This window comes from Manis javanica, chromosome 7 (genome assembly GCF_040802235.1).
Source record: "Manis javanica isolate MJ-LG chromosome 7, MJ_LKY, whole genome shotgun sequence".
NCBI lineage: Eukaryota > Metazoa > Chordata > Mammalia > Pholidota > Manidae > Manis > Manis javanica.
The window spans coordinates 110,162,730-110,187,063 of NC_133162.1; the positions used below are offsets into that span (position 1 = coordinate 110,162,730).

The following is a 24,334-nucleotide window of genomic DNA, read 5'->3' on the forward strand; positions in this document are numbered from 1 at the left end:
AATGCTTAAGTGGTAGAAGCAGTAAGAACTCCAAGTAAGACAGAAATTTAATGTGTACAGGATATGAAGATCATATGGATTGATTTTCCATTTGACTAAATTTGCATTTATTGTAGTAGAATTAAATGTGTATAGATTGCACTCTAATAGTTGCATAATGTCCTTTGCACTGAATATCAGAATTTGCAAATTATATTTTTTATTTTACATCAGGTTAATTTTTCTCATGGGGATATATTTAAAATGTAATAGAAATCAGTAGGAAAATATGTTCTAATGTTCATTTATGTGCTGAAGAAAACAGTTTTTGCAAACTCTTTTTGCATAAATTAATAATAATCTCAAGTATAACTGAACAGGTAGTAACCTGATACTTTCAAATATACTACATCACAATGGCAACAGACTAGTTATAATTTTATATAGGAATTATGATGCTATCAGATGTTTAGATATAGTATATTTACATTTAAGATGAACCTAATTTCAAGTAACAACTGATTTTTCATATTCAGAGAACAGTACAATAAAAAAAAAAGAAACAGCAGATTTTGGAGTGAAACATCAGGCTTGTTAACCTGGTTTTACTTAATCATTCTAAGCTAGAGACTAGATATTCAAACTAGCAATACTATCAGCACAGAGCCCTGCAACAGAGTACACACTCAGCACATGATAATGATCATTATTATTGTTAAATTTTGTGACTTGAACTTAAATAAACTGAATTTAGAACAGATGACATTATGTTGAATTAATTCTTTAATTTATGTTAATATATTCTCTATTAAGTTACCAGGAATACTTGTAATATTATTTTTCATATAAGGAAAAATGTAGATGATTTGAATATACAATGACACTCAAATATTTACCCAGAGCTGATGGTATGCAAGTTCCTCCATTTTGACAATAGTTGCTACAATGGTTGACTTCACATCTTTCTCCTGAATAACTAGGCCAACAGTGACACCTCAAATCACCCTTCTCATTTAAAATGCATCTTCCTCCATTTTCACAAGTCAATTTGCATGAATCATCTGGTTATAAGGAGAAATATACAAACTAACATATCATTCAGTAGATGGTTGGATTGAATAATTCAAATGAACAAAAATTGAATACTAGGATTTACTTATTTTCATAAAATTCCAAAGATAAATAACCCTTATATAAAAGTAGAAAAAATAAAATACTATGAAAACACAAAGAAATAGATTTCAACTATTGTTGTAAGGTAAATACAAATAGTGAATTAAATTTTATTTTTGTTTAGGCTTAAAGCATTATTGCCTATTTCCTATATTTGTTAAAACATTAAACAGTAAAACCAATTGAAACTTTCTAAAAATAAAATATTTTCCAACCAATTTTTTTTTAAGATACAGACAACCATGACCAATTTTTTAGGAGTGTTTGATATTAAACAAAACTGAAATATAAGGTATGTTTAAAGTATGTATATATTATATTGTAGGGTATAAATGTATATGCACATATAATTTATAGTATAGAAAAACATTTAAATGAAAAGATATTGTTTGATGTATTTTACTAACTATACATAAACATCCAAAAATTAAAGTCATTTTTACTACATAAGATGATAATAGAACAGTGTAGAAATACTTCCATGTGTACAATTTCCATATGTAGAATGATTAGGTAGAATCCATGTACTTAATACATTTGTCTGATTAATAAGAAAGGGTGGTCATTATTTAGGGCAGCAAAATTATTTTTAAAAATACATGAGTTTGACTTATGAAAAAGATAGGTTTCAAATTATTTTCCAGGTTATTTCTCTATGTGTGTTGACATGGCCTTGCTCCATTAGAAATACTGCCTTACTTAAAGGGCACAATATCCAATGGAACAAAAATGATTGAGGCTTATTCTAGAATGTGCCTATTAAAGCCATGCCTATTTTATAATGAAATAAGGTAAAACCAAAATAGCCTAACTCCTTTTTCAAGACACACTGGCCCATATATAGCAGAAGATTGAATATATTATTGCAATAATCATAAGAGCATCTTAAAGAGCCTCAGTGACTTCAAATGACAGAATGATTCAGGTATTATCATATCCACTGTCATAAATAAAGAGTATCTATCAGCAGTACCTGACAATTCTGAGGCTTGCCTCATCGTAAAGCAAACTTTGTAATACTTTGTCACATAGGAAGGTTTCAGGTTGGCATTACAAATTTTGCATTTGTAATATGAAGGATATTCTCATGAGGCACTATATATACACAGTATATATAGTATAAAGAAAAATGACAGTTGGTAAAAAGAGATCTGTGTTTAGGTCCTAGTTCTGCCACTTAAGAGACATACAAGTTAACCTACGTGAACCTGAGTTACTTCTATTTTAAATAGCCATAATGACAAACATACAACTCATAGATTTATTTTGACTATTAAATTAGGCATTTGAAAAAAAATGTTAAAATTATAAAACTTTGTAAATGTTAAGTACATAAGCATAATGCCATAAACACACACAAATGAGAATTTGACTAGCCCATATCTACATCTCTGAAATAGTAGAAGGATGGAGAGCTGAGATCTGGGTCTACAAGATGCAGTGTTAAAATACAACAGGAAATTGAGGTACTTTGGAAAATTGTGGAAATTGAGGTAATTTCATAAATTTTGAAGTAACATTCTTATTCACCATTATTTACTGAGTGTCCACAATGTACACTGAGCACTCAGCTCCGGTGGAAGAGGAGTTTCCACTGCCAGAGGTGGGAAATAGAGAACTGAATGGAAGGCAATGTGACTGGACCTGGATTAGAGGGTACGGAGGAAGGAATTCAAAGAGAAAAGTGAGTTTGAAGAGATAAGCAGACACTGTTAAGAGATCCCTGGATTTTGGACTTTTCCCCCAAGCAATGTTGAGTTTAAAAAGCCTGAGATCAAATGTGCCGGCAGGGGTTAAACTAAAATCAGGAGGCTATCAGGACACTGTTCAAATTTCCAGGCTAGATGAGATGCTGGCCTGCAATAGAGTAATGTGGATTGGATAGATGTGGATACATTCTAAAGATAACTGGAAGCTAAAAATTACACTGGTGCTATAGAAAAAGGGAGAGGAAAAACTAAGGAAAATTCAGTTTCTGACACAGAGCATCAGGAATTGAAGGGGTGATTTACCTTTGGACATAACTCAGTTGGAGACACCTACATAAATGCAAGTGGAATCTCCAACAGAGTTGAATATAGAGGTTAAATTCTCAAGAAACATCTACAGTGGGAATATGTTTGCTTAATTTAGAATTTATCAAAACATTTCAAACTCACTCAGCATGAAATATCCTAATTAGAATTGTGAATGTGAACACTGAAGATAACTATTTAAGGCATTATGATCACAGTTAAGATTATTACAGGAAGGCTCATTTTCACCTATAGATGTTCCACCACAGATATTCAGAATCTCTGCATGTTAGGACATGTGCATGTCTATAATGTGCCTCATTAAGTACCAAAAAGTTAAAACTATAACACTGCCTGATGAGATGAAAGTCGGGTTGCAATCTTTCAAAACCTAACTGTAATAGTTCTATAATGGAAAAGGAGGGTACTTTTGTCAATAACTAGATTACCCCCAGAAGCAAAGCTCCAGCAATTACAATCAAGTATAGGAAAGAGCAAGTGAATATTTCTCCAAGAATGAGTAACATTTGAATTTCGAATTTCTTAGATGAAAATTAAAAATATTCAGTGTGCTCATCATTTAACTACAGGAGCTAGAGAAAGGCCAGTCATTATAAAGAGCTGAAAAACTTGGCAATATCACATGTTAATGTCAGGAGAAAATTAATTGGCATTTATCCACACTAATCAATAATTCTGAAATCTACTTACATTATTCCCAACTGAAGTGATCCAAGCTGTCTTATTACCAAGGCTCATATATGTAATGGCCAGTGTGAATATTTTTTAACACTCACCATTTAAAATGTAAGATTTCTTTTCACATTGCTAAATGAATTTTGAAGAGTTTTCTGTAATCATGATTTTCAAGCAGGGCTTGAAAGAATAAAACTGAAATCCCTAAAAAAATTTACATCTTGGATATGTATGTACTTAGATAAACATGCTTCCCCATTTCAAACATAAAAGTCTATAATTTAGTGAATTAATACAGTGAAAAAAACTTGTTTCATTTTCTTACCTACTTGATGAAAGATTTATTTTAGAGTACTGTGTATCTATGCATGGCATTTGCTAGGCACTGTGTTTATGTTATCTCTAGTATTTCCAGTGAATCTGGACATGTTTACTGTGGGTCATATTGGATGCATTGGTATATATCGTATAATGGTTAAGTGCATGGAATGCCCAGGTTCATCTTGAGGTACCACATTATTAAGTAATGGCAAGCCATCAACTGAGTCTTTCCATGATTCAATTTTCTTATCTATAAAAACAGGGGCAATGACAGCATATTATCATTGGGGTTTTGTGAGGACTAAATGAAATAATAATACATAAAATATGCCCTGCACATAGCTTTCAAATTATTTATTATTCTAGTAGTAGTAGTATTTATTGTTAATCCATTTTACACAGAAGAAACTGAGACTGCGGGAGGATACAGACAAATGAGTTAAGTGATAGCTCTTGAGCTAATCCAAAGCTCCACTTCAGCCCTACTCCATGTCAAATGGTTTCTGTGTGTTTATGGAGTTTGGATTATCGGAAAAATAATTTGCATTAAGCAAAGTGGAAGAAAGAATGTTACTATATAGGAGAGGCAGTGATGTCTAGTTACAAAGGAGAAACAACAAAAACTTCCTGCACCTTGACCATTAAACAACAACAACAACATACATCTGAGTAGGTGTGAGAGTCACACTGGTGGCATTCCTGGTGTACTTCTGTGCCCAACCTGTTTTACAGGGCCTCCCACCCAGACAATAGTGTGAACAGACATAGTTTGCTGGAGGCAACTATGAGAGTACTGGTTATGGGAGTATGTGTGGAATCAGAGGAAGGATTTGTTCACATTTTTGAGAATGTTTCTGAGAGGTGAAGTAGAATATGTGGCCACACAGGGGTTACTTAATGACTCTTTCAGAGCAGCAAGTAGAACATACACCTGTTAACATTTGAAAATGTTCATTCATTCTCTTATTCTACCATCACAATTGAGATCACAGCAGTCTGATCAGAAAGAAAACTGGTAAAGTGAAAAAGTACATCCCAGTGCCAGTGATAACATCCCTTTTCAATAACTGGCACTTAAGTACCTATCCAAAACACCAATCACAATTCACATTCAGTTCTCTGTTAAAAGCTTTCCAACCTTGCTACCCACAACAGAGTTCACACATCCTGTCCACTACTGAAATAAATGACTCATTCTTTTCTTTATATACCCTGCTTTCATGTCTTCTCAGTTTCTTCTCTGTGTTCTGATTCCTCATTCCCACTTGATCTAAATCTGATCTGTCTTTGCAGAACTTGTTCTAAAGTCATATTTAATAGAAAATTATAATCAACTCTATAAACAGATAATCACTCAAATCCTCATAATAGCTTTAAGTCTGTTCCTTCTGTCTGTTCACATAAATATCTATCTATCAGTGTTTGTGTCAATTCATCATTTCATATGTACTATCTCTTTAGTTTTGCATATCTAATGTTGAAAGAATATGTATTAAAGAGTTATCATAGTTTTTGACACTCAGTGTCATAGAAAACACAAAGGTCTTCAGATTATATGGAACCCCCAGTAGACAACAATGAAAAGAGATGTGGGGGTGGAGGTCAAGACTGAGGGCAAAGACACAGTGTTTATGTGAGGAGTTCATTCTAACAAAGGAAAATACAACAGGTAGGTCCTATGAAGGGACAAGTGTGTATCTCGTGGGAAAACTGCTGTGATCCTCAAGGCATTCTAGAGCACTGTGCTTTTGTCCATGACATAAAATTTAGTTAAGTATTGGTTTTCTTTTCTTTTAATAGCATTTATTCCCCCATTATGATTCATGCCTTGAATGTAAGGGAACTTACTGCCCATCTACCTAGATATCCAGAGACTTCTCCTCTTTCCCTTTGCTATCATGCTATTTTGGCTTTTAATTTCTATTTTTATTTTTATTTTTTTTTGCTGTTTAGTACTTATCAGCATCTTTTTCATTTTTTCAGATGTTTCATTTTTTAATGTTTGTTACAACTTTTAGCTCTTATAAACTGCACCAGTGAAGAAATCTTGTCAGTTTTGCTCCTCAATTAATCCTTAGTTTGTAAGTAGGTGTTATGCTTTGCTCATATCCCCCAAAATAATTATTGTTAGTAGTAGTGGTATTTACTGTTAATTGAATTTAATGCAGAAGAAACAAAGACTTAGCTTTTTAATTAAACGCAGTTCTAAATTAGGGTTTGGCACATAGGAGTTGTTCATTATAAGCTTTTTGAGTGAGTAAATGGATTTTGGAGTAAGTCTTAAACTACTGGCAGAATGGTATCCCCGTAAATAGCATTATTTTCATGATACAACAGCCATATACAAATATCTTGACTGTGTGTGACTTCAAAATTCTTAATCTACTCTTAAATGCATAGTAAATATTCAATGCAGCTTTGTGAATCAATGTAAAATGAGTTAATAAGAAGTCATCAGAGAGAACAGTTTATGCAGGCATTCAAGAACCAATGATACCAAGACAGCTAAAGTGAGGACTGAGTACCTAATTCTGATAATTTTCAATAGTTGTGCAAATTTATCCTATGAATTAATTCATGATTTATAAAATCATCAAGTTTACCTACCTAACAGGCTGTCATCAGTGCAGGTGCCATTAATCAGATATTTTCCTTCTGGGCACACACAGGTGGCCCCAGAAGGATTCAGCAAACAGAGGAATTCACATGCTAAGTCCAAACATGGATTGAGTACTGATTAAAATGAAACAAAAGAAAACAGAAAGGCAGACATATAAATACAACAGGTTTCAAAAGCATACAATTCGGTAAGGTGAAATGTGAATTAGCAATTTTGAAAAGAAATCAAATTTCTACTAGTAGCATCTCATTTCAAGGCTATGATTTTCTTTATAGACAAAGAGAAATTACTACCCAACACCCATCATTAATAGTCAATTTACCCTAATTTAAACTTCCTACTAGGGAGAAGAAATTATTTGAACACACACTTTGTCACTCTTCCTTATGACTTATTTTTGGCAAAAGAGTTGGTCTGTGATACCCAAGTACAGGTTTTGGTTGTGTATGAAAGTAAAGCTAGCTGAAGTCTTCAGGGACCCAGTCCTCATTTTAGATAGCTTCAGGGCTCTTTAACAGGCACAATTTCCCCTTGGAAATTACAAAGTTTTAAAATCTACATGTATTTATTCAAAAAACAAATAAAATACATGACTTTGTTTTCCTCTAAAAGCCATGCTTAACATGGTTTCCTTTCCTTCAGGTAGGAGTTCTATGCAAGGGTAAACGTCTGCCACTTGTTTTTTAAATCTCAATCCAATCAGCGTCCTCTATAGTCATAGCTGCTTCAGGGCTCTCACTAGAGAATCTGTTATTAGCATAAAAGAGAAATAGCACCTAGGTGGTGAACTGGTGACAATCAAAGTGGCTTTTATTCTCTAAGAACCACTACTCTAACACCTACTATATTCAGGCCAGAGATTGATTGATTGATTGATTGATTGATTTAATGGAGGTGGAACTATTTAGCTATAAATACAAATCAAACAAAACTAGAGGGTGAGGAGGTTCTTTTACCTAGGGTTAAGATACTGAAACACTTAAAAATACCTTCTTTTGAGAGTAATAAAAAAGAAAATTTATCAATATAGACTATCATATAAAATATTATACTTACAGTCTAGTTGTTTGTAGCGATGAGATATCAGAACACCTTTTGTTTTATCAACATCTAAAGCTAAGTACTCTACTAAACTATTGCCAAATTTTTGTACTCGAAATACACCATTTTTAGGTCCTGCTCCATATATATAATCTTCAAAGACATCGATCCTATGTGGATGTAACAAGCCTAGAATTTTTAAAACATGGAGTTATAAAGTTACAATGTAAACACTCCAACTCAAGAAAACCAAGTTTATCTAAGATCTTACAGAAAAACTTACTACTGTTCTTTAAAAAAATTCCAAATTAGAGTATTTTCAATATGAGCTGTGAAATTGTTAGAATTAATTTATTTGCATAGGACTAGTGAGATACCAAACATGTCACTCAGAACATAAAAAGCATTTCCATCATTACTTTAATCATCACCATGACACAGCATTTGCTGGGGGCTTGTTTTATGCAGAGTAATTCCTGCTGTACAGTTTGCAAACAAGAGAAAAACTTAACAAGACAACCTTATCCATTGCACAAAAACAGGCAGTTCACAAAATTCCCAGTTTTTTTATGGATCAAATCAATGGTCAAATTAGATTGCCTGGATGTCAAATTTGTCAAGCAATCTGTGTTGATTTTAAAGAGAAAAATCTAAAAAGAATAAATTTACATTACTATTTTCTATCTTAGAAATGGGACAAAGGAATGGTAGACTTAGATGTGACTAGTTGGCTACAAATAATAGAGGACATCATTTTCCACATTGTAAGAAATGACTATTATTATAAGACATTTTATAAAAAATAATTTTTAACAAATCTAACTTTTGGTACTGAGCTTTAGAACAACCAAAATGATAACATTTATATTTTACTTATCTAGAGGGTGAAAATAAAATGCCTTAACATGTATGTCATGTTTCTTCAATGCGTCTTGAATAGAAAAATGTACACTTAAGCAGAAACAGGTTAACCTCATTGTGATGAATTATAGGAATGTGTAATTTTTTTCTATCTAGGATCATCATAAGAAAACATACTTCAGGCCAGAACACAATGAAAGTTCAATTTACTTATTTTTCTTTTGACTTTTCTGCTTTTGTTAAAAAGAAGCAAAGCTGTATTCAGTAAGTATAATACATAAATGTAAAAACTTTAAATATACATTATGAACAATTTGTGATAAGGAAGGGAAGAGGTTGTGCTAAGGAAGGGAACGAAAAATAGAAGGGAAAGAAATTGGATTCATCAGAAAGAACAGAGATTGCTAGACAAGGAAAGCGTGAGGCACAGAAGGGAGCCAGAAAATGAGAGTAAAAAAAATGAGGTAGGCACAAGGCAGAGATAAAAATGGGCGCCACAGGTAGACTCTATGGTCATGGTGGCGAAAGTAAGTTGTCACTCTACACACTGCTTTTCACTTGCATCGGAGTATCCTCATCATTACTTCTACTAGTGATTGTTTACTATATACAGTAACTCATTTCCTGCTTGTTATTTGAAATAAAAATCAGTGTTCAGAGGGACTAATCTTGGCTACTTGTAGTGTTCTGCTCAGAATGGGACACCCACTGAAGCAACAGAATGATTATTTCCTGAATCTGGGCAGCCGTGGACCATATCTGTCCTCGAGTAAAAAGATTCTTCTTGCCTGGCCTCTTTGTTATTCTAATGGAATGAAAACTCCATAGTAAGAACTGCAAGTTGAAAGAAAAAAACCTGAGGAAATACAGAATGTGAATCTTTCTTACTTATATTTACATACTATTATTTCCATGTCTTGATAATAATTAAAGGGGAAAACAAAAGCCCTTCACACACCGTGTTTGCTGCTGACAGAGACTACTGAGTCAGAGCCATCATACAGAACACTGCCGATAACGGAGAGTTCAAGGTCAGCCCAGTATATCCGTTCACTGAAATGATCCACAGCCAGCCCTGCAAAATCAGCAGAGACAGATAAATAAATGAATTTGAGATTATTTAAAATTGTTTTTGCTGCTTAATGTATAATTTTGATTGTTTTTTTCCTTCAAGCATCACTGAAATTACCAAGAAATTAGAAAAAAGGAAGGAACTCAATCCTTATCTGAAATCGATGTGTTTAGATAACACAGAATGTATTTAATAAGCTGTAACAAAAATATTACTACCCCCAAAAAGGGTTTCCATAATAAATTTAGTTTTTATCTTTATGGTACACATAGAATTGATTCATCATTTCTATCATTTATGCAACTTTATTTAAAATAGTTCACTATAATCAGTTATATTTTGAACCTCTTTTTAAGGTGTATATCTAAGAATTTAAAAAGGTTCATGGACATAATCGTAAAGTATTTTCACACATTTGGAATTGGACTCCAGTGTTGTAAGACACCTGTGTGCATGCTGCAGTTTAAAATGACTACAGATTGCTGTTTATAGTAAGGAAAAATGAACAGTGAATTCCTTAATTAAGGTTCCAGTTGTGCTTCAATTTTTCACTCTAATTTTTTATTCTAATCATCAGTTCACTCTGAGACTGTTTTCATTTTTCATTTTTATCAGCCAGTATCCGTTAGTGAATCACAATGAACTGAAATAATATGTGGTAAAAAAATAATGTTTTTCTATTTATTCAATTATTTATTTGCTGATGTCATAATATGATTAGAATCCAGCCAGTATCTTCTTACAAAAATATCATCCACACATAGAATATCTTAAGTAAACTTTTTTCCATAAAGAAGAGTAAGATCTAAGACACATGAATTTTACAGCAAATTTTCACTGCTATAGATATTTAATTTTGTGAGATAGCTAGTCCTTAGATATGACATATTTCATACCTTGACAGTACAATGCAATTAAAATAACTTTATCAACTGAAACCTAACCAGAACACTCAGTAAACAACTGAGGTACACCTTGACAGCAAGGCAACTGAATTAAAGGTCTCTTTAAGTTTTGTGCTATCTGTATTCTTATGCAGAAGGACCCAGATTTAACAATCAGAATGAAAACAATCATGGTGAAAATCATTTGGGAATATTTTTTCAGTTAAGTATGTAGCTCTAGCCCAAATGTAATCAAACTAACTATAAATATTGCCTCTCAAGGATAATATAAAAATGTACTATGCCCAATCAGCCTCTGAGAAATTACTTAACAATTAAAACAAGTGGTTCATGTTTTACTAGTTTCTGCTTGATGATTAATTTCCTATTTGTAGTTACGTGGGGAGTTATGTTTTTGCCTCTTCATGTATAATTATGGGTGACACAAACCATAAAATTATTCATTTTCTTGCTGCCACCATTATATTTCAACCCAGTTGTCTGAGAAGTGAAAACACTTTTCTTTCTCTCCCACCAGTGTAATATAACAAAGAGGTACATAAAATAAAAACTGTCCCCAGCAAAATTGGTCTTTACAGTTGGATATTAAATTTGTTAATCATAGAAAGAATAAAACAATGGGTATGCAATCCAGTTGAATTACTGATTCTGTTTCCTCAGCTTTAGGAACAGTAAAGAAGATCTCAAAAGTATCATTTATTGCATTAGTCTAGGGTTGTTTAAGATACACCATCCTTATCAGCTCTGGTCACATATTGTGTTATTGGATGGAATTACATCTAGATAAAAATTATGTAACAAAGCTTTCAGATGAGTGGGATTTATATTCCCCAAAAATCCACAAATCAATGATTTTGATTTTTCCTTAAGCCCTTTAATAAAAGAGATAGTTTTTAAATTAAAAAGTTAATAAAGGAATCAACTAACTTTACTTGTTATAGAGATGTGAAGTTTATATGAAAGAACAAGTTCATTTCTACCTTTAAAATATCACATCTCCTTTTTGTCTTTCATAAAGACCCAATAAAAGAGTGGGAAAAAAAATCAATTCCCAAGAAAATCATTGTTACCTGAACTGGGAATGATGAATATTTGGAACCAAGTCAGTGTAAGTACAGAAAATTTAAAATAACATGTCAGACTTGTTCTAATCAAGTAAATTGGGATCACAATTTGGAAGGCTTATAAAAGATAAAGAGACAGTCAGTCTCAATAAGTTTTAGAAATGCGTAACAATGTTCTAATCATGTAGTCATTTGCTTTACATCTCCCATGATACTGGACGACTAGTACATTTTAGGGATTTCTGAATTTCACTTTTGTTCCATTCTAAAATTTTTTGAGATCCTCCCAGTAGTTCTCCTATTTCTACTATGGCCTAAAAGAGAGAAAGAAAAAGAAAAATCTTAACAAGACATGACCATAGCACCAATGTGATATTTAAGAGAGAAGACTTGGGGAGAGAAATAAATTAAGTTCACTGTGTTTTCAGAAATAAAGAAATAGATTATATATATTCTGTATTAAAGGAAAGCCAAGACTTGTAAGGTGGCAAGAACTAATAAATATGCACAACCATATTCTTGATTTAAGAGGTGATAAGAAGTATCCCAGAGCTGAAAATATTACCATTGTGTCAAATTAATTTTCAAAACTTGTTCAAACTACTTTTGAGATAGGTTGCCTATTTAGAGTAACCTAAAAAGATTTCAAACTGCATTAAAGTTATTTTTTCATATAAATACACATGCACACACATATATTTAAAATAAACACTCATATCTAGAAATTGCAAAACAGACCTCAAGTTAGTATTCATTTTATTTAATTACAGATGTTTTATCAACTAAGGACAAAAAATTTGCTGAATGACATATAATTATGACTGGTCCAAGGACAGTATATACTTTTTATTCTCTCAGAAATTGCCATGTTTGTGTGGGACATTAAAGGCAACCTAAATAAGCTTCTAGATACCAAAGAGTATGGTATTTAATTCAAACTCATGTGATCCTACATACTTTTCTAATGGAGGGAAATTTGGAAAGGGTCCTTATCTGATGCACCATTCATTGACACAAAATAAATTCATAAGCCACCTCTCTTGTACCATATGCTGTCAGGCACTAGGTATGTAGCAAAGAAAGAAACAAATCATGATCCTCCTCTCATGGAGTATGGTACTCAAACACCACAGAACTGATTGAAGAAGATAGATTATGTTTAATATAGTGCCTAATAAGAAAAAAGTGTGTCATTTGTTAAAGGAGGCCTTAAAAATCATAACATTGGTTAAAGTGTTAAAAACTGTAGGTATTCAACATTTAATTATTCTTAGGCTCACACTAATTACAGTCACTAGAATATTCTATGGCTGATATAACAAGAATATCAGTAATTGTTTTGGTATAAGGTGTTTATGGACTTGTTGGGCACATAGAATATGCATTATAGAGTTAATGATTTATGATATCATTAAAGCAGTAGATGATGGGGTACCAAGTAAAGAGATAATGAATACTGTTAAAGCCCAGAGGATTGAGGTATTGTCATCATGATTTTGGAAAGTACACAATGACACTGTTGGTGGTGAGCAAACATAAGGCTTGCTAGGTGCTTGAGCTCACTTTTCAACTGGATAGCACAATCCTCACCCTGGAAATCACAGGAGGTACAGAAAGGACAGAGACCAATTCTTCTATTCCTATTGCTGTTCATATGTCATCTGCACCCTATTGATGTACAGAGTATAACCAAATTTACTGCATCTCAGTGCATATATTCATTCTTGAAGGCATGAAGGAAAGACAGCATTTCTCACAAACCCAAAATATAAAGAACAAGATATAACACTTGGAGGGAAACAAAGGTAGTAATACAGTTATGGATTTCAATATGATAAACTTGGAGTCAGGGTGAATATTTATAAACACATACCAAGAAAAGAAGGAGAGAAAATAGGTACAAGGTCTAACAAGTTTCTGGGAAAACACAAGCAATGAACATACTTCCATGTAAAGATATCTCATGGGATATATTTGCATAAGTGCACATGTCTCCTCACATATAATGTGTATATATTCATATCAATGTAGAACAATAACAAATGACTGTCAACTTTTCACTATATATATTGCTTTCTAATAATAAGCCATTTATGAAATCAAATTATGTATCATTTCCTAAAAATCTCATGAGATTTGTTTTGGACTCATTTGTATATCAACATTTGGCATGGTAATCCTCAGAAGATATTCATCACCATAAAGACAATATTCAGAGATGTTTCTGCTTGATGGAATAAAGCCCAGCCTAAGAAGACAACACCAGCATTCTAATATTAAGTTAAGTCACTTAATAAGCAGGGAGTAGGCATCAGGTAAAGTAATATATTTTAATATGCAGGTTGTGGATATTTTTTAATCTTACAGAATTCTAATTGATATACAATAAGAACATGAAACATATTTTTAAGATATACTAAGTGACATTTTAAAATGTGGATTAAAAATGATTATCAGTGTTAAGGAGTTAAAACGGACATTAAATGGGATACATATGCAAGGCTTTAGCATAACACATGGCACCTTATTTTTATAATTATTGTTAGCTTCTTAGAGGTACTAGGAATTATACTAACCAATTTACAGTAGTTTTAAATATGATTTAAATTGTTATAAATTCTATGTAAGGTAAATATTATCATATACATTTACAGATAGGAAAATTGATGCTCAAAAGTTTGTGCAGGTGGCTCAATTTTAACTCAAATCATTAAAATGAAAGATGCTCTTCCTCCCATTCCCTATTTCTCCTGTGTGAGGCACTATGGTTTGCCCAGCAGGAATACATTCTCTTCTGTAATCTTCCTTGGGTCGTTGTGCCACAAAATTCTGTTGCTTTGATCCCACTGCTCAGACGTCTTTGAAGCCTTCGCTTCTGACTTTGACTCTTCTAAATACAGTCATCACCCCCTAAGATCTACATCTTAGAAGCCACTACCCTAAAAAGCCCCTTTGTTTTCCCCTCCCATGTCCATCTTAACAACCCCAGCAACTTTAAATATCAGCTTTTTGTGTTAATTCCCCAAACTAAATTTCTAGCTCTGCTCTGAGTTCCAGAAGTATCTGTGAGAAATCTCCATCTGACCGACTTACCTAGCGGGTCATATTCACAACTACAACACTTGCCTCTGACTGAGTGTCAGCATCACATCATCAAGCACCACCTTCTCAAAAGTTCTAAGAACCTAATGCTATACTGCTAACTCCCCTCGTTTCTGACCAATGTTCCTCCTCTACTTTCACTCTTATCTCCATAGTACTAAACCCTGTATTACTTACTTGATAATTTACTTTGTAAAATACTGTACTTCCCCTGTCTCACTCTCTGCCCTCCACTAGAGTACAAGCACTGTGAGGGGAGGGATCATTAACTGTGTGTTCGTCATTATATTCCAAATGCCTAGAATCAGGCTGACACATAGTAGGCACACAATAAATATTAGCTTAGTGAGTGAATAGATGGTTTTTAAGAGTCTGCTTCCATAAATGGGGCAAAAGTTTTTAAAGCAGAGTTGCCGAGAAGAAAACTCACATATGCCGTTACACATGAGGTGGAGAGCCTTACACCCACTAGCTAGTTTCTTGACATGTGCGTGTGGGTGTCTGGCCAAATCCTGTTCCCAGCTTAACAGGAGTCATGTAGTACTTGCCATGGTCTCTAGGACCCCGCATGAGCTGGCCCCTGTCCACCCCCTCAGCCTTACCTCATGCTACTTTCCCGTTGGTTTCCTGTGCTCTTTGGCTTTTCATTAATCCTACCCCAGGGCCTTCTGACATAATTTCTAATTTCCACCCCTTCGCTAAGTCTAGCAACTAATCTTAACAATCAACTCCTCAAAAAGCCTTTCTGTCCCACTGTAACTAAAGTGATGTCTCTGCAGTACTCCACTCTTCTCCATCAGGGCCATTTACACACATGTGCATGTGTGTGTTGTGTGTGTGGGCATACATGCATTTCTGGCTTTGTTTTTACAGTCCCTAACATTAGACCATAAGATGCGTGAGGATGAGGATAGGGACCCATCTCTCCAATGTCCAATAGTGCCTGGCATATAGCAAGCAATCAGTATTTTTGAATGAAAGGAGGGATAAAGAATTAAGGAAATAAGAAGATGCTTGTATGAATGATTATGATTTATTGGCTTTGTATCACTTGTGGAGACATTTCCTGTGTCTTCTATTATCATCTGTATTGGATAAATTCTACCTACTATGCTAACTCTGCTCTGCCACCCACATACATCCTCCCACTTTATCTATTACTATTCTAGTAATGCTATTCTATGCTCTTATCAGGACCATTCAAGGACTGTTAGCTGGTATCTATTCTATTTTCAGCTTGGTATCTACTCATTCTATAGGCAAAATGCTACCAAAGCAGTATGTCTGAAGGCCTACCTTATTTACACTGCTCCTCGGATCAAAATTTTACAGAGGTTTATTACTGATTAAAAAATCATGCCTAAATACCTTGGTGTTGAACATCCCTATTTTCAGCATAAGTTACATTACCTGCCCTTGTGATTCAATATTATGAAACACTGCAGCCCATGGCTTCTAATATTATGAAACATTGCAGCCCATGGCTCAGAAAGCTATGTCATTTAAAACAGTATTTTAAGTTGGTTATTATTATTCCTTGGTTTGATAATGACAAAATCAAACTTTGAATGTAGTTCCTTTCTGAGATCTCACAACTAGTGAGGGATGCCTTGGAATTCGAAACGAGGTGTATCTGACTTCAAAGAACACCTTTATAAAATCCACATCATGATGGAATATCTGCCTACCCTTCAAATGTCTGCCAGGCCTCCAAGCATTTATTCAAGTGACACCCTTCCCATAGTTTTCTTCTACTGGAGATAATCTTTTTACCCTGAACTCCCATGCCATTAAAATATATATAACAATTCTCATGTATTGCCAGAACCACAGTTACTTCTGTGCATTGAATCCTCTGTGTTTTCCCTCCTTGCCTAGGAGCTCCATAAGAAAGGGACTATGTCACATTTCCACATGGAAAATATTCAATATATGCACCTTTCCCTTGGTCCACATAGGAGACGCCATGCCGGACAGCCTGAATTTCCTTTGCTAGCTAGGGGTACCCATCCAGCTGCTGCTTCAGCAGGTAAGGGCTCACACTTCTCCTTCACCAGGGAATTGAACTCAATTGACTCAGCAGCCTTGGTTGGGGAGTTAGAGGTCAAAGTAAAACAGAAACTGATGGAGCATCTAAAAGGCTGATCGTGTGCCCGTCATGGGATTTGTGCTCCAAAGCACATTTCCTGTGGCTCCAGCCAAAACTACACTTGACCTGAAATTGTCTTTCTGGGTTCTTTCTCTCTCTCTCTCTCTCTACTTTTCACACATTTCTCCAGAGTAACACTCCCTTCCTGAATCCTTTACAAGAATCCCTGTCTCAGGCTCCCGCCTAACAACACTTCGACAGGCAATTCTGTAAACTGATGCCAGAGTCATTCTCTAAAATGAAAATCATGTTACCTATACAATGATTATGGGAAATGGTAACATCACGGAAGTTTTTAAAGTTAATTTTGTACCTTTTGTATAAGTGTAAAATTAATTTAGAGAAAGAAGCACAAAGTTCTTATAAAAATATAATGTTTGAGCAGATTATGCCTCTCTCTCCTCAGTGCCCTCTGATGGCTCCTCTTAAAGTAGAATAGAATCTAGACTTCAGCAGTGTGTTCTAGGTCCTAGATGATCTGCACCTGGCCACCTGGGCACCCTCATGTCTGCCACTCTCCCAAGCTGCTCAGAGACTTCTAAGCATACTAATGCTCTTGCTGTTTTGAACACATGCTAAACTCATTCCTGACTCATAACCTGCTGTTCTGTCTGCTTGGAAAGCTCTTTCCTCAGTCACATAGCTTGCTCTCTCTCTCTATTCAATTCTTTCCTCAAATACCACCTTTCTAGAGATGACTTCTCTGATAATCATAACTAAAACAGTACCTCCCCCAATAAATGCCTATCCCTTAGTATGCTGTTTTTCTCTATAGCATATCTGACAGGATGTATAATATGCATTCTATCCTCCACAGGAAGGTAGGTTTCATGAGAGTTGGAAATCTCTTTACAGGGGTAGGAACTTGCTTCTTCAGCATCTGGGACAATTTAAAGCATGAGGTGGGTGTTCCATTTGTATTTGTTAAGTCATTGAACGGAGACCTGTTTATGTAAGTCAACTACATCCCAAAGACTGCTCCTTCCCATAAAGAATAAGAAAGGCCCAACTTGAGGAGAAGGAGTAAGGCACATAAAAGGTAATAAGAAAAGAAGTGAAAAGCATAAGTACATTTTCAACTGCAGAAGACACTACAAAGCATACTTTTTAAATAATATGTTCTCTAGAAAACATGGCCCATCCATTTGATGCCATGTAGTGGGCAGGGGTGTGTGGCAGGAAATCCCTGAGGCTGCGGTGGTCTGAAAGTTTTGTTGAGGAAGTGCTAAAGCTTGACCTTATAACAGGTGTGATTCAGGTGAGGTACAGAAAAGGCAGAAGGGCATTGGAGTCAGGGAGGCTGGGAGGAAAATGGAATGGGAGAGAGAGAAAAGGAGGCAGAAAAAAGGCTGGAGCCTCTGAGCAGTCCTGGGGTACAGAGAGTTAGGAGTGGCAGCTTCGATGACATGGCTGGGAGGGAGGTTAAAGCCAGGCTGAGAAGAGCTATGAAATGAAAAGCAAGGAATCATCAAACCTGTCTTTCACAAAAATTATTTATATGTGCCCACCTCTTCGTCCATTTAGTCACTTATCCTATAGGAAGATCATTCTCTATCTCATTATAACAATTAATCATTAACATATATCTATAAAAATGCCACAGCACATTGCTATAAACTCTCAAAATTCCATGCAGGTGAAATTCTACTAATGACCTTTACAACTTGGGCAATTTTCAAATAATATCCCCGTAATATACCTGGCAGTATGATAAGGATCTGGCTTTCAAGTTGGGAAAATACAACATGAAACCTTAATGACTTTCATAAAGTCACACTATAAATTATTTTATCGGCTTGTAAAAATAGTTAAATTGCCACCAAAACTAGAAGGAACTGTAATATTAATATGCTTAGCATAATGGCTATTCATTTGAAACTGTCAGAAACATATCATACCTGTGGGTCTCTGTAAGTTCTTTTGAACTAAAATCCTTCTCAGAGTGCCATCCATGGCTGCTTCCTCTATGTGGGAGTGGTCTCCGATAACAGTCCAGTACATCATCCTGAGAAGACAGGTCAAGTAGGTTACTGGCGTTGGAGCTGTTAGAACCCAGTTCAGCTCCAAAATTCAGCTTCCGTTCAGACCGCGTGTATCAGAATTATCCAGTGTCCCTGAAAAAGCAAATGCCTGGACCCAACTCTAAACTTACAGAATGAGAATCTCAAAAAGAAGACCCTAGGAATCAATATTTTTATACAGTCTTACCTATGTACTAAAGTTTGAACGTCACTGTTTAATAGAACACACGAGGGCTTGTTATTTGATGTCCAAGGTTCAATTCGAAAATTTCACTAAAATTTCACAAAGAAAGTATTTCTAACTCTTGAAACTATCCTCTTGTGACATAATTCATTTTATTATGGATGCTATATCAACATGCTTTCTTTTTTTTTGATAAAGAAAGTAACTGTTTTCTCAGACAGAAGTCATTTTCTTATTTAGAAGATACCATACTGATTAATTCTAATATGCAAATAACAGTTGCCTCTTTTATTCAGGATATAATGATCTATTTTATGGGTGGTTGGGAATTTTATTTAACATTTCCTTACTTGCTTTTTGGTCATTGGCTATGAATGAAGAAGTAGAAGAGCAAAGAAAGGAAAAATTCAAGTAAAAAAAAAAAGGAAAATATTTGTGTTAAATTGTTTAAACTTGTTTATACATATGTCTTCATATTTTATTATCAGAAATAACCCCAAACATCAGTATTCTATGCTTAATGTTTAATATTATGTTTAACATCTTGAAAATTCAATTTTAGATTAGCAATAGTGCTTACACGTTCATCACGTTTCATTATTTTTCAGTGCACACATGAGACACACACATACATACACACAGAGAATATATAATGTAGCAAACTTTGAGGAAAAATGCACCACCATTTGGTATGAAAAGGACATGCTTCTATACAAGAGAAGTAGAGAGATTTTCAGAAATCTTGTGAGTCCATTTTACGTCGAACTTTCATTATAGGAACCAAACCACAGAGCACAGGTGGCTCTAAAAATGGATACTCATATCAAGAAATACAAATAAGTAAGTAATTAACCTACCCTCTTTTAGGGTTTACAGCAATAGCGTAAGGCTCTCCAGCCATATTTGTTAAGAGTCTGGTGCAGTTGGGGCCGTTCAGTTGCCCTACATTGACAGAATACCTCAGACTGGTCCAGTGAGTGGTGTAGTAACTGAACCAGTGCATCCTAGAGTGATCAGTCCAGTAAATATTTCCAGCAACCCAATCAACCGCAATGTCCCTGGGTCTTTTAAATTCAGGGCACTAAAAGAAAACAAAACAACAAACCAGTGTTTTCAAAAGCAAATTGGTAGAGTTTTCTGCATCTATACATACAATTGTGTGGGAATCACATTAACTTTGTCAAGTGTTAGTTGTTATATAGATTTTTTAAATATCCAACATACTTAATTTTACCATTACTTTTTATAGGTGTATAATTTTACAAATCTTAAGTGTACAGCTCACTTCAGTTTTATCTATTACTGGCCCTGTTTAACCACCACCCTGATAGAATATTTCCAGAATTATAGAATGTTCATCTGTGACCTCTCCCAGTCATCAATATTCTGAGAATAACCATAATTTTGAAGTCTAACACCATAGTTGGTTTAAACAAATCCATATAAGTAGAATCACTCTTTTCTACTCCTGACTTCTTTTACTCAACATCAGGTCTGTGACATTCCTCCATGGTTTTTGTGCATGCTGAGATTTTTTCAAAGAGTCTGTATGAATCTATACTCTTTTCAGCAATTTGATGAAGTCCCAGATGCTCTTCATCTTCATCATATATAATTTGATTTCAAAATTGATAAGGAATATTAGTACAAATCGACACATTTAGAGAGTTACTTATTTAAATATCATCTGAAGGAAGCTACAATGTCTTCCATTTATATTAAATCTGCTAGTTTGGATTTTCTACTTAATATTACTGAATTACTATGAGACAAAGATAACAGAGTTCATTGCAAACAGACAGTAAGGAAAATAACGTACTCTCTGTGCCTTCAATTAACTTGATCACTTTGAGTGGGAACTAGCATAGTAATTAATTTGACATGGTCAGGTTTATTGTGCATAACTAAAAGTGAGAAGGCATTCCCACGGGTATTATATCAACAACAGACACAATTATTTGGAGGTGATTATAACTAGATGTGTAGTCCATGTGCAAGAGCCTTGTCAGGACTTGACAACCAGTGGAAATATGGGTTTCTAACACAAGATAGTTTCTTGTGTGATTTATTAGTGACAAATGTTATTAAGCAAAAGGCTTGGATTAAAAGAGCAGAAAATGAACTTCTCAAAAAAAAAAAAACATGCAATGGCAAGAAACAAGAAATGCAAGGCATTGTCTGCTGTGTGATTACCAGGACCTCAAGTAAGGACAATACGGCTTGAACTACACACAGAATCCATAGACATTCTAAAGACCTTTATTATCAGTCTTTTCACCTATTGGTTTAAAAACTGAATTGTGCAAATTTTTAGTACCTTATTTCTCAACTCTAACAATAAATACTCTCCATCCATCCAGTGATATCTCATATGAACTGAAATTAAAAGCATTGTACAATACAGCATGCTTTGGAAATGCCACATAAATTACATCCATAGATGGGTAGAATATAAATATTTGTCCTAGCCAAACCACATGATTATTTTCAAATGTTTCAGTATCAATTAAACGAACTGTATTTTTGTTTCCAGTTTGGCAGCATTTAAAAGGAAGTATATCAACAAGTGTCATGGGCATGTCAGTGTGAGTTATAAATTTATAAATGTAAGACAATGGGAAAAAATATCCATTGTAAACTGTTTAAAGCCTGTTGGAGCATTTTTATCATTTTCTAGTATCAGTGGAGCAAACCTCTTTCAGGCAAAAAATATGATACTGGTTGTCCAGCATGAACATAGAAAAATGCTTCTTTTCCCCTTATCAAATGTAAGCGCTTATACATGATTTTTCTATCCTAATAGGATCCTTGCTAAAATAGGGCATATTTCTTACAAAGTTCCACTTTTTTTAATTTAGGATTTTCATTTTATTTCGCTCATGTTCATAAACAGGGTGATTATCTTTCCATGCTATAGTTCTAAACCTAGACTGCTGACAGTTCAGAACCCAGATTCCTAATGCTCATGGGACATTCAAAAGTCTGATCTAGTGATGCCTTTTCAGGTAAGCAGGCTGGTGAAGATTCTGCTAATAGTTAATTCCAGAAGGGTAAATCAAACTTAGGTCACATTATTAGAGTTAGGAATATGGTTTAGGGAAAAAGGGGGAAAAAATGTTATTTTTCAATGGCAAGCATAAGAGATTTGGATGAGTTATTGTCATTTAAATCTGTACGTTTATTGTCTGGTTTATTGATCAAGGAATTCCTAATGTCATTTTAGTATCAACTAAAGTAGACAGAATATGAGGTAAAGGATGACCGTACCCAATAAATTCAACCTAAAGTCAGGAATCATCAGTAACAAGATGATATTCGGAGAATACAGCAGCAAGGGGAAGATGCTACCAGGTGTTCATCCTCAGTGCCCCTTAACATACTGCATTCTCAATCGTTCTCAACACTGAAGAGCAGAACTGAACAGAAGAATAATAAACCAGCCACAGGATGGTCCTACTGTCAAGGAACTTATGGCCAAATTAGGAAATCACCCTTTATAGTGATTTCCACGGGAATGAAATAATCTCTTTGTTGGGGACAGCATTAGCTGTTCAGGATATCTAATACTGAATTGATGTTAGCTGGAGGGTGGAAGGCAGAAATTCCTTTTGGATCCAGATATAATGAATAGAGAATTTATGGAGAGGTTCCAAATCCATCAGGTAAACACAACAAGTGGGAAAACACAGGAAAAGTAAACTGAGTTTCTGGCAGTGGGCTGGAGTCTGACACAGGAAAGCAGAAACAGGAAAGCTAAGCCATTTGCCCTCAAAGAGGCTGAAATTAAAACAAAACAATCACATCAGATTGGAAAGAAGAGGAAAATATAAAACTCTCATTTGCCCCTTTGGCTAGCTCACTAGACAGATAGGCCTAGGAATTAGAGGCACTAATGAAATGTGTCATGTTTAAGAGACTGCAGAGGCATGTGGTTACCCTGACAACAAAAGGCATTACTCATACTGTTGCACAAAGTAGAAGACACATTTTGACTGCTGTCTCCAGACAAATGATTTCTTTCCTAGTAAGCTCTCTAAATACAGAGCCAAAGTTTTGAGGCCTGAGGTATTCTTCTGTGTAGAGATATATTAGTCCAATGAATGAAACACTTAAATCTTACAGAAAAATTGGCAACTTGATTGTGACAAAACTAGAGATTACTACTTTAAACTACTAAGCTTTTGCAGCTGTGGATTGTAAGGTATCTGTCACAATTTCAACTTGACTAACTAAAGACATGTCCCTGGAGACATTTGTTTGAAGTCAGGGAAAGAGGCAAGTCTATGAAAGGGAAGTTTGAGCATTTGTGCAATGGAAATTCTGTCTTTTTAAAAAGTAAAATTCCTATAGTTAGCAATATACTTTGAGAAACATAGTTTGCACAGTAATAGATTGAGGTAGTCAGATACTTTGTGATTTTTTTCCATCTTCATGTACATCTAAGGAAAGAAAATTTAGTTTGTTTTACTAAAGGTAATTATCCCCTAATATAATGCTTAAAACAAAGATGTAAAGAACTGTGTGTGGGGGTGGGTAGGTGGTTGTGTTGTGTCTGTCATCTAAATGAAAAAGTGATTTACATTTTGACCCACGAAATATGAATCAGATTAAATTCTCATAAACCAGGAAACTGAAGTAAAGTAATGACCATACAAATCCCAAACATTACTAAATTCTATGGATTTATAATATTATAAAATGTCTAGCTATTTATTATTTCTAACAAGAAGCACATCTAGCAATGGAGAAATAAAGAAAGAACCAAGAAAAGGTTTTCTTGCAGCTAGATGCATAAGAGCTCAAAAACTACTTTAGGATTTGTATGTACAATACAATCCCTTCTATGTACAATGAAATTCCTGGCTTTAGTGTACAATAGATCCTTCATTTACACTAGTATGTAAACAAAAGATACCATGGAAGACTGGAAAGCATGCTAAATTTGGAACCAGAAACTTGGTTTAAGATATATTCTTAATTTCTATCTAATTATATGCTGAATAAAATAAAGGCTTTGGATTAGATGCTCTGTGAAAATCTTTAGCATTTAAACTAAAAGTTAAAAATTTTCAAGTACATTCCATCTTTAAATTCAGAAGATCATTTAAAAAATTTATATCTTTGATTTTTC

General features: G+C 34.4%; 1 protein-coding gene across 5 annotated transcripts in view; it reads right to left on the bottom strand.

Moving 5' to 3' along the window:
- The window catches only part of LRP1B (LDL receptor related protein 1B), a 1,876,014-nt gene that overhangs the window by 85,495 nt on the left and 1,766,185 nt on the right, over window positions 1–24,334 (bottom strand). For all 5 annotated transcript variants that reach the window (XM_073241389.1, XM_073241391.1, XM_073241392.1 and 2 more), the window contains 6 exons: window positions 20,061–20,284; window positions 18,897–19,003; window positions 9,665–9,781; window positions 7,861–8,034; window positions 6,792–6,917; window positions 876–1,040 (listed from right to left, as the gene is read on the bottom strand). In XM_073241389.1, coding sequence (XP_073097490.1) covers window positions 876–1,040; window positions 6,792–6,917; window positions 7,861–8,034; window positions 9,665–9,781; window positions 18,897–19,003; window positions 20,061–20,284 — 913 coding nt within the window. The remainder of the gene's footprint in view (window positions 1–875; window positions 1,041–6,791; window positions 6,918–7,860; window positions 8,035–9,664; window positions 9,782–18,896; window positions 19,004–20,060; window positions 20,285–24,334) is intronic.